Source organism: Melitaea cinxia, chromosome 4, assembly GCF_905220565.1.
Source record: "Melitaea cinxia chromosome 4, ilMelCinx1.1, whole genome shotgun sequence".
Lineage (NCBI taxonomy): Eukaryota > Metazoa > Arthropoda > Insecta > Lepidoptera > Nymphalidae > Melitaea > Melitaea cinxia.
Window position 1 is genome coordinate 13,130,574 of NC_059397.1, and position 16,194 is coordinate 13,146,767.

General features: G+C 32.1%; 1 protein-coding gene across 1 annotated transcript in view; it reads left to right on the top strand.

The window, feature by feature from the left end:
• The window catches only part of LOC123670237 (proton channel OtopLc-like), a 76,297-nt gene that overhangs the window by 49,028 nt on the left and 11,075 nt on the right, over window positions 1-16,194 (top strand). Inside the window, exons 3-6 of the mRNA XM_045603744.1 lie at window positions 2,907-3,062; window positions 10,432-10,549; window positions 10,844-10,952; window positions 14,749-14,928. Of these exons, the coding sequence (XP_045459700.1) occupies window positions 2,907-3,062; window positions 10,432-10,549; window positions 10,844-10,952; window positions 14,749-14,928 (563 nt within the window). The remainder of the gene's footprint in view (window positions 1-2,906; window positions 3,063-10,431; window positions 10,550-10,843; window positions 10,953-14,748; window positions 14,929-16,194) is intronic.

The window sequence follows — 16,194 nt, forward strand, 5'->3', positions numbered from 1 at the left end:
ATTAGGTAAATTGCTTTTTGTTGTATGAATAGTAATAAAATAAAATTACTGTCAAATTATTGTGAAATTAGTGAAATGATGAACAAATAAGTACCATAATCATAATAGGTATAGGGCATATTATGATTTATCATCCGTTTTAGACTTGAATGATATTTGCGTGGTAAGATATAATATATGTATAAAAACGAGACTTGTTCTTATGTAGTCTTCTACATGTGTAACAGGTCCTATTATTTAGGCTCAATCTTATAATATTAAAAAGTAACCATGCAATATTTTGTTCCCGATTATAAAACAAAGTTTCTGTATACTCGTAGTAAATGTAAATAGTGAGAGGTCTCTGGATAGACAATTTTGTAGAAATTTATTGACCTGTAACCGTGAATTGTGTTTGCGGAAGGCTATTAACTATTGTCGTCGACGCCGATACGAATGATAACATTTTACCGATAATAACTTCAATATACATTTTGTTATAAACGAGTTACATTAGGTTTTGTTAACGTAATATTCAGGTAACGAAAATAACTCAATGCAATAATCTTAATCCTTATTTAAAAGTTGTGAGTACAAATCCGGTATAGCGAATGTTATTAATAAAACAAACGAAAAAAAAAACCGACTTCAATTACATCGACGAGTAATACAACGTAGATCGACCAAAAAATAGACAAGTAACTACGCGTTATCAAAGATTAGTCAAAGAGTAGTTATCAGATCTTGATAAAATTTATATGTGACCACATCATAAACATCAACTTTCGATTAAATTAAAAATTATTAAAATCGGTACACCCAGTAAAAAGTTATTGCGGATTTTCGAGAGTTTCCCTCGATTTCTCTGGGATCCTATCATCAGATCCTGGTCTCCTTATCATGGTACTAAACTAGGGTTATCTTCTTTCCAACAAAAAAAGAATTATCAAAATCGGTACACCCAGTAGAAAGTTATGCGGTATAATACAGCGTAGGTCGACGAAAAAAGCGTCAAGTAAAAACGCATTATTACATATAACTCGAAAACTAGTTGTTAGATCTCAAATAAATTTAAATGGGACCAATTGGCACACACCACCTTTCGATTAAAACAAAATTTGTCGAAATCGGTCTACCCAGTCAAAAGTTCTGATGTAACATACATTAAAAAAAAAAAAAAAATACAGTCGAATTGAGAACCTCCTCCTTTTTTGGAAGTCGGTTAAAAAGTAAATTAGTTATCACAAAAGTCAATTTAGTGTTTGGTAGTTAAGAAAACACCTTAATATAAATAATCAAGTCTATAGTAAATAGAGTGATTCCAGAGGAAGGTTTATATGTTTAATACATGCATACTATAGTAGACGAATACTGATAGTATTAGAGGTTTCTAATGTGATGCCGTAAATAAACAGATTTTTTTTTCGCTTACATTGTAAATATTTAATTTATATTTTATATTTAGTATCAGTATTGCACTCGCGCGAAGCCGGGGCGGGTCGCTAGTTATAAATAAAATACAAACAATGTACTTGTGCATGAGGAATCCATTTAAGCTGAAACTGTTTTTTTACGAAAAAACAATGAAATTTATGTATTTAAATGTTCATAAAACTAAAAGCAATTATCAAAACAAACTACCCAACAGTTTTCTCGAACGATTCCGGTCGAATGGAGTGTGGTTTTGTACGAGATTTACCGAGACGTCGTAATTCACTTGGTTGGTTTGCTCGAGTAGTTCGGTCGATCTGTTTTGTTTTGACACGCGTCTAATGTAGGATAATTTTGCTTCTTTTTACAAATTAACTTAATAATAGAACTTTTTAACTGAGGTAGAGCACAACAGGATATATTCGGCTCAAAATCTGGAGTAGCTTGACTGGAGGAGTACCTCGATCTAACAAAAGATGACAGCTAAATAATACTGCTTTCAAGCAGAGTTGTGTTCCTGTGGTTATTAAGGTGACCAGAGCTCCTGGGGAATTGGGGTAGGGTCGCCAATGCGCTTGTGAGGCTTGTAGTACTGCAGGCGTCTATAGTATATTCGGGTATACATTTTTACTATGATTTTTTTTTCGATGACAACCCAAACAAACTACTTTACAAAATTATCTTCAGTTCAGTTCGCAGGGTTATAAACCAAATTAATTTCTAAAATAAAAGTTGCTTAAGTTACTTATTATTACATCAGCTATGTGCCAGTGAAAATCAGTCCAGCCGTTTCAGAGATTAGCCGGAACAAACAGACAGACAAAAATTGTAAAAAATATTATGTTGGTATATGTGCCATGTATGCATCCACATGCATTTAGTAAAGTTTATTTAATATACAAACAGACACTCTAATTTTATTTATTTGTATAGATCATATATTAAAATATATATTAACTATCGAGTGATATAATAATAATAGCAGCAAACTCTTTTGCTTCGTCTTTTGCTTGCCAGGTTAACCCCTCCGCAATGCCCCATAACGTCGTCGTAACGTAAATCAATAATCCCTAAAAATAATAGTAGAACGTAGATTTTAGGTGTTATATTTTATTTAGTTTTAAGGTGCGTTTGTTTTCCCCCATATATATTAGACCCCATTCTTTAAAAGCCATTTAATATTAGAAGAAAAAAGATAGTAACGACGTTAAATTGCCATAACATGTTAACTAATGTACTCCATTATGAAGTATCGTAAATCATCAAAGGTGAAGAGCCTTTAAAAGATGTCTAGTATTTACATCAACTTGCAATACATTATTCTCTTTCTAAGGGACTTTCCGATATCCGTGTATAGATAGAGCCATAGTACGTTTCATAACTTAGGCTCCTTCTTAATAGTATTTCTTCATAATAATGACATAATTATCTTCTACAAGCGTGATTGCAGGAATTCGTAATGAACGTAATTTTAAACAATATTCCTTTGCTCGTAGGTTGTCAAGTCCGCCATCAATGACGCTAGGTGCGTCTCTGTCGCTACAACCAGTGCTGTACGGCCCTAGTTCTGGCTCAGCTCAACCGCCGCTGCCACCTGCCAGGCATCCCAGACGATCATCCACAGCGATACAAAATATGCATGTAATTAGCGCGTAAGTATCAAGCGTTTTAATTTTTTTTATATATCATCGTTATGAGATATGAAGCAATATAGTTCTTTACATATGTATATCTATTGTATATCAATGTCTCTTATCTTGGAATTTTATGTGAATGAAATGTTTCCCATACAATTTTCTTGGATTAGCAGACCACTAGACATAAAAAAAGCTAAAGGTCATCTTTGTCAAACGTCATCATTGCGCTCATTTTTTATTACGAAAGAAGTGGGAAAATAAAATAAATGAAAATACTTCTACCATACACATAACTGTCTATTTACTGCGGGTATACATAACATTTAAGTTTTAAGTGCTTGTACTGTTCAAAAATTAAGACGACGATAAAGTGATAATTATCCACAGACAGTCAAATCGAGTTAGAAGAGAAAATTTTACTATCTTAGTTACATATGTTAACCGTTCTGGCACTACGCCAACTGAATAAGAAAACAATCTTATCCTGCAACTTAGAACTATCCTTTGTCTATAACTTGCTCTCGAACTTTTAGATTATCCAAGAACATAGACCGCAGGTTTGTTTAATGAAATATTGTATGATTATGGATATTTTCATTTTTGACGTGACATCGTTTAATAAATCGATGAACGCCGGCTGTACGCACGAAAAAGAATGACTCATTGTTACGTTACGCTCATTGTCCCGTTACGCTAATTGTACGCTTGCGTCGCATCTATCTCTCTTCCACTCGATTGGCCTATGTGTCCGAGGAGATGTTTTGTTATAACGACTATCGTCCGTAAAACAACTTTACAGGCAACAAATTTTTAACCGACTTCAAAAAAAGGAGGAGGTTACTCAATTCGACCGTATACACACACACACACACACACACACACACACATATATATATATATATATATTATGTATGTTTGGTGATAACTCCGTTGTTTATGAACCGATTTTGATCAAGTTTTTTTTTGTTGGAAAGGCGATATCCCTAGTTTGGTAGTATGATAAGGAAACCAGGATCTAATGATGGGAAGAGAAAGAGAAATCGAGGGGAAACTCTCGAAAATCCGCCTAGCTTTTTACTGGGTGTACCGATTTTAATGATTTTTAATTTAATCGAAAGCCGATGTTTATCATGTGGTTCACATTTAAATTTCATCGAGATCTGATTACAATTTTTGGAGTAATCTTTGATAATGCGTATTTACTTGACTATTTTTGCGTCTTCCTACGTTGTATTACTTGTCGATATAATTGAAGTCAGTTTTTCTTCGTTTGCCTGCAAACACAATTATTATTATTATTTTAACTTTTGATTATTTTTTTACTAGTCTTTTGCTTTATGTATGTTCTGTGTTTGGCCAAACAATTTGATTTAAATAATGTTATACCGAAATTTGCTTTTGTTTGGATAGTTAAAGTTAATTTATAATCGTAAAATGTAGGTGTGGCTTTGTACAAACACAATAAAAATATCTATACTTTTTGTTTAAATTTATTCTATAATATATCTCTATCATTTCAATAACAGACAGATAAATAACCAAATTCATACATCAATATATATAATACAAGTAGTTGTAGTGTGATGTAAGTGTAATTAGCGTGAGCAAACCCGAGTCAGTAGTGTGAAGCAAGTGCAACCGAGTCATGCGTATTTCAGTGTCCGTTTGCGTCAAAACGAATCATATAACAGGGCAGTGAAGCGTTAAAAAGGCTTAGTATCAAATAATAAATGGAACTTGGAGCCGAAAAAAAGCAATTTGTTAGATCAGTATGCGCATAATTTCGTTTCTCCGCTCCAAATTGTAAACGTTACTCATATAAATGAAATATTTTCGGCCGGTCAAATGCGGGAACGCAAAATGTTACATTATTGAAACTCTTTTTCTTATATATTAGGGGTCTTACATGGCACAATTGTAATGCTATATGGGAGCGCCAATCCTCGTGATGACCAGAGCTTTTTACGACTCATGAAATAAAATATTATTAGCGAATATTTTATATCGGTTGGTACCTATGTAATATATTTCCTTTTCTTTATATCTTTAGGAAAATATTTATATTTTATAAAAACTTTTGCTGCAATTGCATTTTATTATTGTATCAAAAATATTTCTAGTTTGTTATGTTTCATGAAGATGTATTGATGAAATCGTGGCTTATATGCATTACACAAAGTAATTAGGTTTTGTTATTAGTAATTATGCATTACTTTTTATAGACTTTTATATTAATACTATATTAGAAAAATATGTTTATTTTATTTTATAATCATTAAAGTTATATTTCAATTTAAAGTAATTTCATTTGCGTGTTTTTGTTGGTGTTATTTTATATAAATATTTGTAATATCGGGAACTATTATAAAATAAGGAAAAACTTTTAGTATAAATTTTAGTTCTTTATTAAATCATATCGTCGAGAGAATACCTATTTCTCTAGTAGAGGTATTCGCACGAATACGTCAAATTGTGTTTCCCCACATTGTGCACTGTACTGATTGCATGCGACTTATACAATGTACTCAAGTGCTCTTAAATTGACTAAGCCACATCTCAAATTAATTCGAATGTTTTAGGATAAAAAAATATATAAACTATACTAATAATATACTACAATATTCCTAAATGAAAATATAAAATTTGATAAATCTTTTTATCTATTATCTGTCTATATAAATAAAAAATCGCCAAATTATGTAAATCTTTTTTTTATTCTTTACTGTCAGGACCAGGTTTGTATAAAAGAAAGTTGAAAAAATCGAAATATTCATTAAAAGAAAATGACGGTACGTGGTTCGCTGGTTCAGCTAGATTAATATATTAACTGTTATTTAAATTTTAAACTGTAGCTAACGGAATAATAAAAGTAAGCATTATTTATTAAATTATCTAAGTACTAATTCTAAATCTTCTCTCTAGTAAAAATAAATACTATGAAAATCTCTACAAACGAGTAAGGTATTTCGCTTACAAAATGTAAGGTTTAATGGAATCCTTTGTTTATATGGGACGAGTAATTAGAAGGACTGATTAAACTTTTTGCTTGAATAAAGTGATTCTGTGTGAACGCGTGTAGATTGACCCAGTGGAAATGAAATGGGTTAATTTTCCATTCAGGCATTGAGATTAATAACGTAAAATAATTTAACGTAATAATTTCTATTACGAAAAATTATTTCCTTCAATTATAATAAATCTTTATGAATTTAATATAAAGGAATAAGTTACATTTAAATGATTAGAGGTTTAATTACTCCAATAATCGAAATCACAATATTTCTTAATTTAAATTTTTTAATTTATTATTATTTATGTTATATATATGAGAGCCTTCTAAGTAGATAATAAGAATGATTTCACGTATTTTTTTGTCATAGTAATAAATTTTCTCTCCCCTTGTGATTCATTCTTTGTTTTCTAATAATACGACATCGTTTGATGACGTAACCATTTTATAAGTATTGAATTAAAAGTATATGTTATACTAGTATATAGATATATGTGTATACAATATCTATAAATACCACAAAACTTATATATTTAGAAAAGCTGGTGTTTGGGCTAAAAACTGGTGATAAATATGACACATAAATTTAAAAAAAATTACAAGAGGACCTAGTACTTTCAGTAAAAAAAATTAAACTTGATATTTACATTTTTTATTGCCTAAAGTAGTCTGCAATTTGTGGCATCTTCGTTCATAGAAGTTTTTGTCATAAACCCTAAAGTCAAAGCTCCGTTGACACGCTACTACTAAATTAATTCTTTATGCTACATTCAGGACACACAAATACATATTTGTCAAAAGAATAATATAATAGTATATCAATTAGCTTTAAAAACATTACCTCATAACTTAAAATACAAACCCAATTTGTATTAAATTTGCTAATACAATTAAATCTGTGACAGCGATGAGGGTATATGGTTAAATAGTTTAAATGGTTTGTTAATCAAGTCAGAGTCGACGTTGTTTTATTACTCTTAATTGTTTTTTAAAATTGTCATTGATATATTTTTGACGGTAGATTAAAATTTCAAAATGTGACGATTTTAATAGTAATATTTTTGTTGAGAATTTTTTACATTTGTATATGGATATGTAAGTATTTTTAAAGCTTCAACATTTATCGTTTAATATATGTTGTAGGATTATTTTAATTTATTCTATCTTAGAGTAGAGGTAGTACTATATTCATTTAAAATTATTGGTTAAACGATCCAAATAACGAACAATTGAAAGTTTCGTTCATTAGTTTTGTCTGTCATTCACTCACATTATTTTACATACGTTCATTGATAAAGAGAATATATTTTGTGTAAAATAAATCAGTCGAAAGTCAAATATCTCGTATATTACTGAACCCTCTTAAGCTCAATTAAAGAAAAAACTCAAGTACGTACATTCAACTGAGAAGTAGGGCGTGTATGAATTTAGGGCTATGTCATCTCGGACAGAGTCGCGGACTATACGTATGGCTATAGAGATCTTTGGAAGTTACAATAGCTGTGGGGAGCCAATAACACACCGTTGCCATGACGACGAGGCTTGCACGAGAGGGGCCCCTTTTCCCAGAGGGAGCGTTAAGGGTTTCCAGAAACCAGGCGAAAAGATACCTCAAGTTTGAAACGTTTTGAATAGTACTTTTATAAAAGATTGTGAAAGATAGTGCCGAGGGATCCTTGCTTCCTGGTGTTCTATTATTTAGTACCATTGAGCCCTCAGTCATTGCGCGTCTCGCGTTTGACTAGATGACAAATTTCAAAGTGTTTATTGTTGATTGTGGAGGTATTATATTATTTGAGTGATACAATATTATCATTAAAGTATACAGAATCAGAAAGAAACATGTTTTCATTATTGAATTTCAAATTTTATACAAATGACGATTTATTTATCTACGAACATATTGCGTTTTTGAAAATTCAACAGTAAAATCAACTGTTGAGCTCGTTTATAGTATTTTTGGGGAGTATTTTTATTTCATTTTTATGTAACAATAAAATGGAAACGAACACAAAATATTTCATGCATCATATCTCACTGAATATTTTGAACAACATGTTGTTCGTTATGCTTCTAGACACCCTTATTTTACTATGAGAAAGTCAATGTTTCATATTCCCTACGTCAGAAGCGACTGTCATTGTTAACTATACATATAATTGTTATAAAGAAAATGTTAGAGCAAAGGTTCCTATTTTTCGAAGCGTGAAATTTGCATGTATCAGGTGATTTGTGGACGAAACATTACGGAGACAATATAAGTAAGGTATTTGCAATTGTTGTAAAGAAGACTTCAAAGCGTTTATTTGTGACTTATATTAATTCAGTACGTTAAAGTATTATCCTTATCTGATATTAATCCACCGCGATATCGATAATCGATAGATCAAAAAGAGCAAAATAAAATATTTTGTATTTTACTTAAATGAAATGTTTTATTTTATTTTTATTATGACTTTAATAAAATGTTTTATTAAAATTTTAAATTTAATGTCTGTGAAAATTTTATAGTAGGTCTCAAAGAACTTGCTGTAAGCGTCTCTGCTTTAATAAACATCAAAGAGCTATCGCATGGTGGTTCTCTCTCTGGAATTCATTTATTAATTATATAATTAAATATATCCGTGATATATACAGCTAAAAGTGTAAAATTAAAACTTGTTTTATCATCAATTTCCGAAAAAATAAATAATCAAAAGACGATATTAGAATTTACTGTGAATTTATCTATTTTAATATATTTAAAAGATAAATTGTCTAATAAGTGTAACAGTCAAAATTTATAAAAAATAATAATAATAACCGCGCACTTACAATTAATACAAAAATATTTTTTTCATTTCGTTCCTAAATAATGCGATTAAAGAAGGACTAGAATATTTTTCTTTTAAATAGCTATCTTGTCTAGTCACCCCTAATTATTATTTTTTAATATAAAGCGTTTCTATTCATTAAGTTGATATGAATTTCTTTTTGTATTCATGCGCATTAAAACGGCGGAAATTACGATAAAAGCGTATTCTAGTAGCCGGAAACTTGACGGTTCTATTGTAATTAACTTACGAGTAGTCATTCTGAGTTTCTCTAATTGTTTTATGAGCTAGTGCTAGTGATTAATTTCATTTTGACTTAATAAATTTATGTTTAAAGCGTGAGTGAACAGGCTTCTTCTGGGCGAGCTTGCACCATCTTCGACCTCCTCTCTGCTATAGAGCTAGACTGGGGTCAAGAGTAAGCCCATAATATAATTAAAGAAAAAAAAATAGTGACGCTATTATCAAGTCTAATGCATTGTATAATTATTTTATATTATTACTCATTTCAACTGAGGTAGGCACAGCAGGAAATTTCCTGCTCAAAAAATGGAGTAGCACGACTGGGGTAGTACAACGACCTTACGGAAGATCACAGCTAAATAATACTGTTTTCGAGCAGTGTTGTGTTTCTATTGGTGAGTAAGGTGACCAGAGCTCCTGGGGGGATTGGGGATGCGATCGGCAACTCGCTTGTGACGCTTCTATTTTTGCAGACGTCTATAAGCTACAGTAATTGCTTACCATCATCGCTTGTTTGCCGACCTAGTTTTATAAAAAAAGAAAACATATATGTCGTAGGGGTTTCTGTATCGAGATTCAGAGATCACGTAAAGCTGTCGACCCTAGTTATTATATTGTTATAGACATCTGATAACGATCGTTACTCAATCGTATGTTACTAAGCTCTTTTACGACCCACTCTGATACCAACAGAATATAAAAAAAAAACATGAAAGTTGGTTAAGGAGAATTTCGGATTGTTTCGTAGGAATATGACAACAAAAATCGCTACATGAGATTTTTATATATTAGATATTTACGTTAAAAGTATCTCACGTTATTCCTTAATTTTTAAAAGAAAAAAGTATGTTAATGTTTTTCTAAAATATTTTCAAATTCTGTTATTATTTTCTTTAGTATAAGTTGTTAAGGGGCGCTTTTATTCTCAATAATAAGGGGTAAGCATTTTATAGCCCGCTCGATTTCATCCGACCTTTTATGCAAATTGAAGCAAGGAGAAAAATCCATAAACATTATATTAACTGAGCGTGATTGATCTATCGCTTTGTAAGAGTTATGAAAATGTTTGCTTAAGTTTAATTCCTCTTTAAGAAAATCAATCAAAGTCATGTCGTGTTTTGTCAAGCAGAGTTTAATATGCCGTACGTATTTAAGATAAGTTTTTAAATTTTCACGGTGTCCGTCACACACTTTTACTAAACAAATTAATAAATAATAATAATGTATTTAGTTATTATTTAACAAGTTATGATATTTAAAACGTTTTTAAAATGTCTACTAGTTTTATGCTTTATTGAAAGTATTAATTTTTCCACAGTGGCGACGCACTTGCAACTACTCTATCGGCACTATATGGAAAACTGTTGGTTGTTATGGGTGTTGCGTTTCCCATGGCTGAAGTAATTTCGACGTACATACCACCATCATTCTATGAGGTAAGTTATAAAGAAGACAGGAAGAAGATTAAGAGTAATTTAAGAATATATGTAATTTTTTAATGTTTGTTTGTAAAAGACATATGTTTTACTATTTATGTACTCAATTTAAACAATTATCTCATTAGGGTTGAAGAAATGTAGGGTTATTACATGTAAATTAATATATGTATCTCATTATAATGTACTGACACGATTACACGATTGTAGCAAGTAAATGTATACTGACACACTGTAGTTCAATGACCTATTATCCAACATGGGGTTTTTAATTGAATATGTTATTGTCGACAGGGCTTCTATCTGTACCTGTACATCGGCAGTATGGTGTTCCTTTTGTATATGTACGCCGCACTTCTGCGAGACCGATCGCGCTCCGCAGCTGACACTACTGTCGTCGCTAGTAAGTGGCTTTTTTATTACTAATTTTCACGAAATGATAGGAAGTCCAGAAAAAAATTTCTGGATTATTCTGGATCTTCGTTACGCACTAATTTCTATCATTTCAGTAGGTTATGTGTAAATGAGTGGGAAAATGTCCTTTATTAATAGATGCAAATTTTAAAACTTTTGCATTTGAAACATTTGAAATATAAAATTATTTTTAATTTATTAATTGTTTTTTTTATTTATTTTTTTTGATAGATAATTGGTAATGTATAAGATAAAAAGATAAGTTATATTAGCTTGTTGAATGTTATAGCGCAAAGTAACAGCTAATACTTGTATGAAATTTTTAAGTTAATTTCGTTTATTATATAAGGTTAAACTGTTAAAATAAACATACAGATGCAAATTTTAAAATTTTTGCATTTGAAACATTTGAAATATAAAATTATTTTTAATTTATTAATTGTTTTTTTTTTTTTTGATAGATAATTGGTAATGTATAAGATAAAAAGATAAGTTATATTAGCTTGTTGAATGTTATAGCGAAAAGTAACAGCTAATACTTGTATTAAATTTTTAAGTTAATTTCGTTCATTATATGAGGTTAAACTGTTAAAATAAACATACTTGGTTATTCATTTGATATTCACTTCGTTAAGACGGCAAACATGTTTAGCGAGCGCTTGACACGTTCTACAAAGAGAATGAATTTCAATTGTTTATTTCGAGATGAAGGAGATAAAACAGATTTCTGATTATTACTCTGATAATTAAGATATGTGTGTGAGTTCGAAGTTTTATCCTAAATTACTTTAAGTTTAGGTCATATTTATAAATATGCATATCTTGATGAAGTTAATTCTGTGATAATTTCAATGATAAAATAATTTTAAAATTTCTTATTTTAAAGTTAAATAGCTTCAATAACTACATCACTGAGAGCGCAAGATCAAGGATATTAACGTGAAATAAGAGTATCCGAGCCCTTTTACGGGTTTCTTTACCTCGAAAAATCCGGATATCTAAAAGTTTAGATGCGGGTTCAACTTTGTCCTGTCGTTTTTAAAAGCCGATTATTATTATTTGTACGAAAAGGGTTAATGCAATGTTAACAATTTATAAAATGATTTAGATTTAGTGGAAAGGAAAAGTAAAAATTTTGAAATAAGTATACCTTAATCGAAAATAAAATAATTCAATACATTTTAACGACACTTTGACAAAATTAAACTTAAATTTAGAGTGAAAAAAATATTTGTGCAGCAATGTGGAAATCTAACATACAAATTTACATTATAATATAGGACTCGCGAAGGATTTGTAAATAATACCTTACAACTATTTACCTATATGGAAACATTTCGCAGACGGTAAAAATTTCAATCCGATTTGTAGCGAGTAAGCTGTTCGTGGCAGAACAAAGCGTTGATATCAGGCAAGATTTTTCTTTTCTTTTCTATTTTATCGTCTACGTTTACTTTTACCCTGTAAAGGTATTTAAAAACATATAGCTTTAAAATTTGTATTTTTTAACAGACTTTGTAAGTGGAATTGAGAACCTCAATTCCACTGTATTTTTTATGTGTAATCGCATATTTTTTTACGGGGTGTACCGATTTTGATGATTCTTTATACGTTAGAAAGCTGATGTGTGTCATTTAAGCTTAGTCAAAATTAGACGAGTAGTTTTTGAATTATCCCTAATAATGTGTATTGACTTGAGTATGATTTCAACTAAGTTGATCATATTCATATTTGATTTTTTTTTGTTTGAAAAGTAAGGTAAAGCTTTAGATTAGGTAAAACCGAATTTCGGGACCGTGGGGGGAAGGGGGGAGAGGGTGGGGAACGCTCCCCCTGGTACCACTGTCACACCTCAGAACCCCATGGTTATGGAGATATCCATGGTTAAAGTTTTGAGGTTAGAAGAAAAATTTTGAAAGTTAGAGGAACGCTTGGCTCCGGCGCTGCGGGAAGTGCAGCCCTCCGCGCCTCCGCGGCACAAAAAAAAAACACTCTAGGGGTAGGACAGACCAAGACCACGTGGACAGTGGGGTGCTCCGATTCGGTTTTGGGTATTTTTCGAATTTCTAAACCTATATTCTAGCACGCAATGTTACTAATTTTATTAGAATATTATGTCTGACGCGTTATTTTGTTTAAAAGTGTCGATTTGTCACACAATGCAAACAGTACGAGCTCAAAGGTATTATAATCGCTTTAAATTCTTCTTCTAACCTCAAAACTTTAACCATGGATATCTCCATAACCATGGGGTTTTGAGGTGTGACAGTGTTACCTTGTATAGATTCCCCTACACCCTCCACCCTCCACACCCAAAAACCCCATAATTCGGTTTTTCTAATTCGGTTTTACCTAATCTAGATCTTAGCCGAAAAGTAACAAAATTTTATATAAATTTATTATTTATTATTTTTGAACGATGTAATAAAAACATTTGAAACTCTACACAAAATAAACTCCTGTTCTAAACGATTAAGGACACTTGACTTTTAAACGAGATAAAATGCGTGTTCAAGGGTCGAAACAGATGTAATTCTATTACATTTTAAAATCTTCAGGAAATAATAAAATAAAAGTGAATGCATAATCACGATTTTATTGCTAAAACAATTTATGAAATAAATACTGAATGTTTTAGTATAATCGTACCTAATACTAAAATATATGGAATTAACAGAGAAATATGGACGGATGTATATTGAAATCTTATTTAATAACTCAGAATACAAATATTAAAGATAAGTATTGCATTATGTGTAACTTCAATAGCCCTTATGTTATACATTTCTAAATTATGAAGTTTGTTTTTAAAAATGATGTGCCTTCAAAATATGACAATGATTCCGGTATATCGTTGTTTAAAATTTTGCATATTCTTCTCGGTTTTGATACGTCATCAGAACGATTCTGATTAACTTTCAAAACGGATTATTTTAATGAAAGTCTAGTAATTTTACACATTTTTTTTGGCGATAATTGGTTTTTTTCTCAGCTTCTTTGTCGCCTTTTAATAAATTTGTTTTTATTTGATCACTATTTTTGTCTAATTTGACTGGACTAGTGGAACTGTGTTATCCCTTAGTCGCCTCTTACGACACCCACGGGAAGAGAGGGGGTGGCTATATTCTTTGATGCCATAACCACACAGAATAGGGACAACACAGTTCCACTACCACCTTGGAACTTATAAAGCCGACCGATGGTGGGATAACCATCCAACTGCTGGCTTTGAAATACACAGGCCGAAGACGGGCAGCAGCATCTTCGGTTCAGCAAAGCCAGCCCTGTGGTCACCAACTCGCCTGCCCAGCGTGGTGACTATGGGCAAAACACATGAGTTCACGCCATTTGTGGCGTGAATTTGTGGAGGCCTACGTCCAGTAGTGGACTGCGAAAGGCTACTGTGATGATGATGATGACCGGACTATCCATGATATAAACCGTTTACAAAACAGTAAATATAATAAATTGTTACACAAGTATATGAAGTAAAGACATGTTTACATGAAATTTAAAATTTTAAAATTGCTAGAATATAAAAGGTTTTTATCAAAAAGAATTTAATAGCTTAACAGATACATTTTTTTTTAAAGTAGATGCAGAAATTCTTGCCGTAACCGTAGCTCATAGACACCTGCAGCATCAGAAGTATCGCAAGCGCGTTGTCGACCCAATCCTCCCCAGGACATTTTAACTAAAATTAATTAATTAAAACAACAATAGAATTTTAATTTGGAAAATAGCAATTCTAATGTGATTTTGAGTTTAATTTCATATTAATTCAGAGTCGGATACGAGCTCGTCGCCATCAGAATCAGACTCCTGTTCCTCCCGCACGGAGCGCAGCATGACGACCGCCGCGCACATGCCGCCTAACCTTGCTGCTAAGCGCCTCTCTTTAGGATTCGCACTCGCCACACGAACTCACCACTACGGCAGTTTCTATTTGAGGATGGGTGCTGTTGGTGAGTAAGAAAAATCAATAACAATAGATGTAAGATTAGTTAGTCATAGTAACGTATGATGATAAGTTATGGACTATTTCTGAGACAAAATGAATAAATAAAAAATAGTTGCCGTTGTCTTATAGTTAGTTCTACAATAGTACGATTGTTGAATTTGCTTTTTAATTTCTTTTGTGATATGGGGGCCACTTTCACGGTTTTCTGTTCCTAAGGCAACTTACAATATGTAAGTAAAAGCTAACTGATATGAATACATATTTTTGTGTAATAACAATTCAGCCTGAACATCCCATTGCTGAGAGCATAGGTTTCTTTCTTCATGTAGGAAAAGGATTGGAGCTTAATCCACCACACTGCTCCACTGTGGGTTGGCGGATATGTTCCATACTATGAGTAATAATCGCTACCAGACATCTATGATAACAACTGGGTTAACGTGCCGACGGTTTTACGTGCTCTCCTATGCACGGTGGGGACAACCACAAGGACAGACATCGAAACCGGAAAGAAATATTTGCACAAATACAAATATCCAATCCGAGCGGGAATCGAACCCGCTAACCATCGGTGTTTTAGGTGACTATACGTAGCACTACACCAGAGCGGTTGTTTTTGTAATAACGATACATAAATACATAAATAAATATACCCAGGGTGGTAACCAACTGCAGTTGTAAGTAGTCAGTGTGGACACAAACACTCATGTGTCATGTAATCATGTTCTAAAACGTAACTGCCATTATAATGAGATGTAATGCAATAAATAATTTTTATTAGATATATTCATTATACGCCGCGTTAGACGTTAGACGCCGCGTTGGCGCAACGGTCACAGCCATGGATTGTACCTGTTGCGCTGGCGGTTGCGGATTCGATCCCCGCATATGACAAACATTTTTATTAGCCATACAGGTATTTGCCGTGGTCTGAGTATTTGTGCAGTCCTTGTGGGTCTCCTCACCGTACCTCGGAGAGTACGTTCAGCCGTCGGTCCCGGTTATTATCATATACACCTGATAGCGATCGTTACTCATAGTAGGGAATGGATCCGCCAACCCGCATTGGAGCAGCGTGGTGGATTAAGCTTTGATCCTTCTCCTACATACGGAAAGAGGCCTATGCCCAATAGTGGCATATTACAGGCTGAAGCGTATTCATTAAATCTCCTGTTATAATTATGAAATGTGATATTTTTGACAAAAATAAGACGAGATAAAATGTCACAAAAAGTCCATCGTAAAAAGCAAATTATGTTCATTTTAGTAA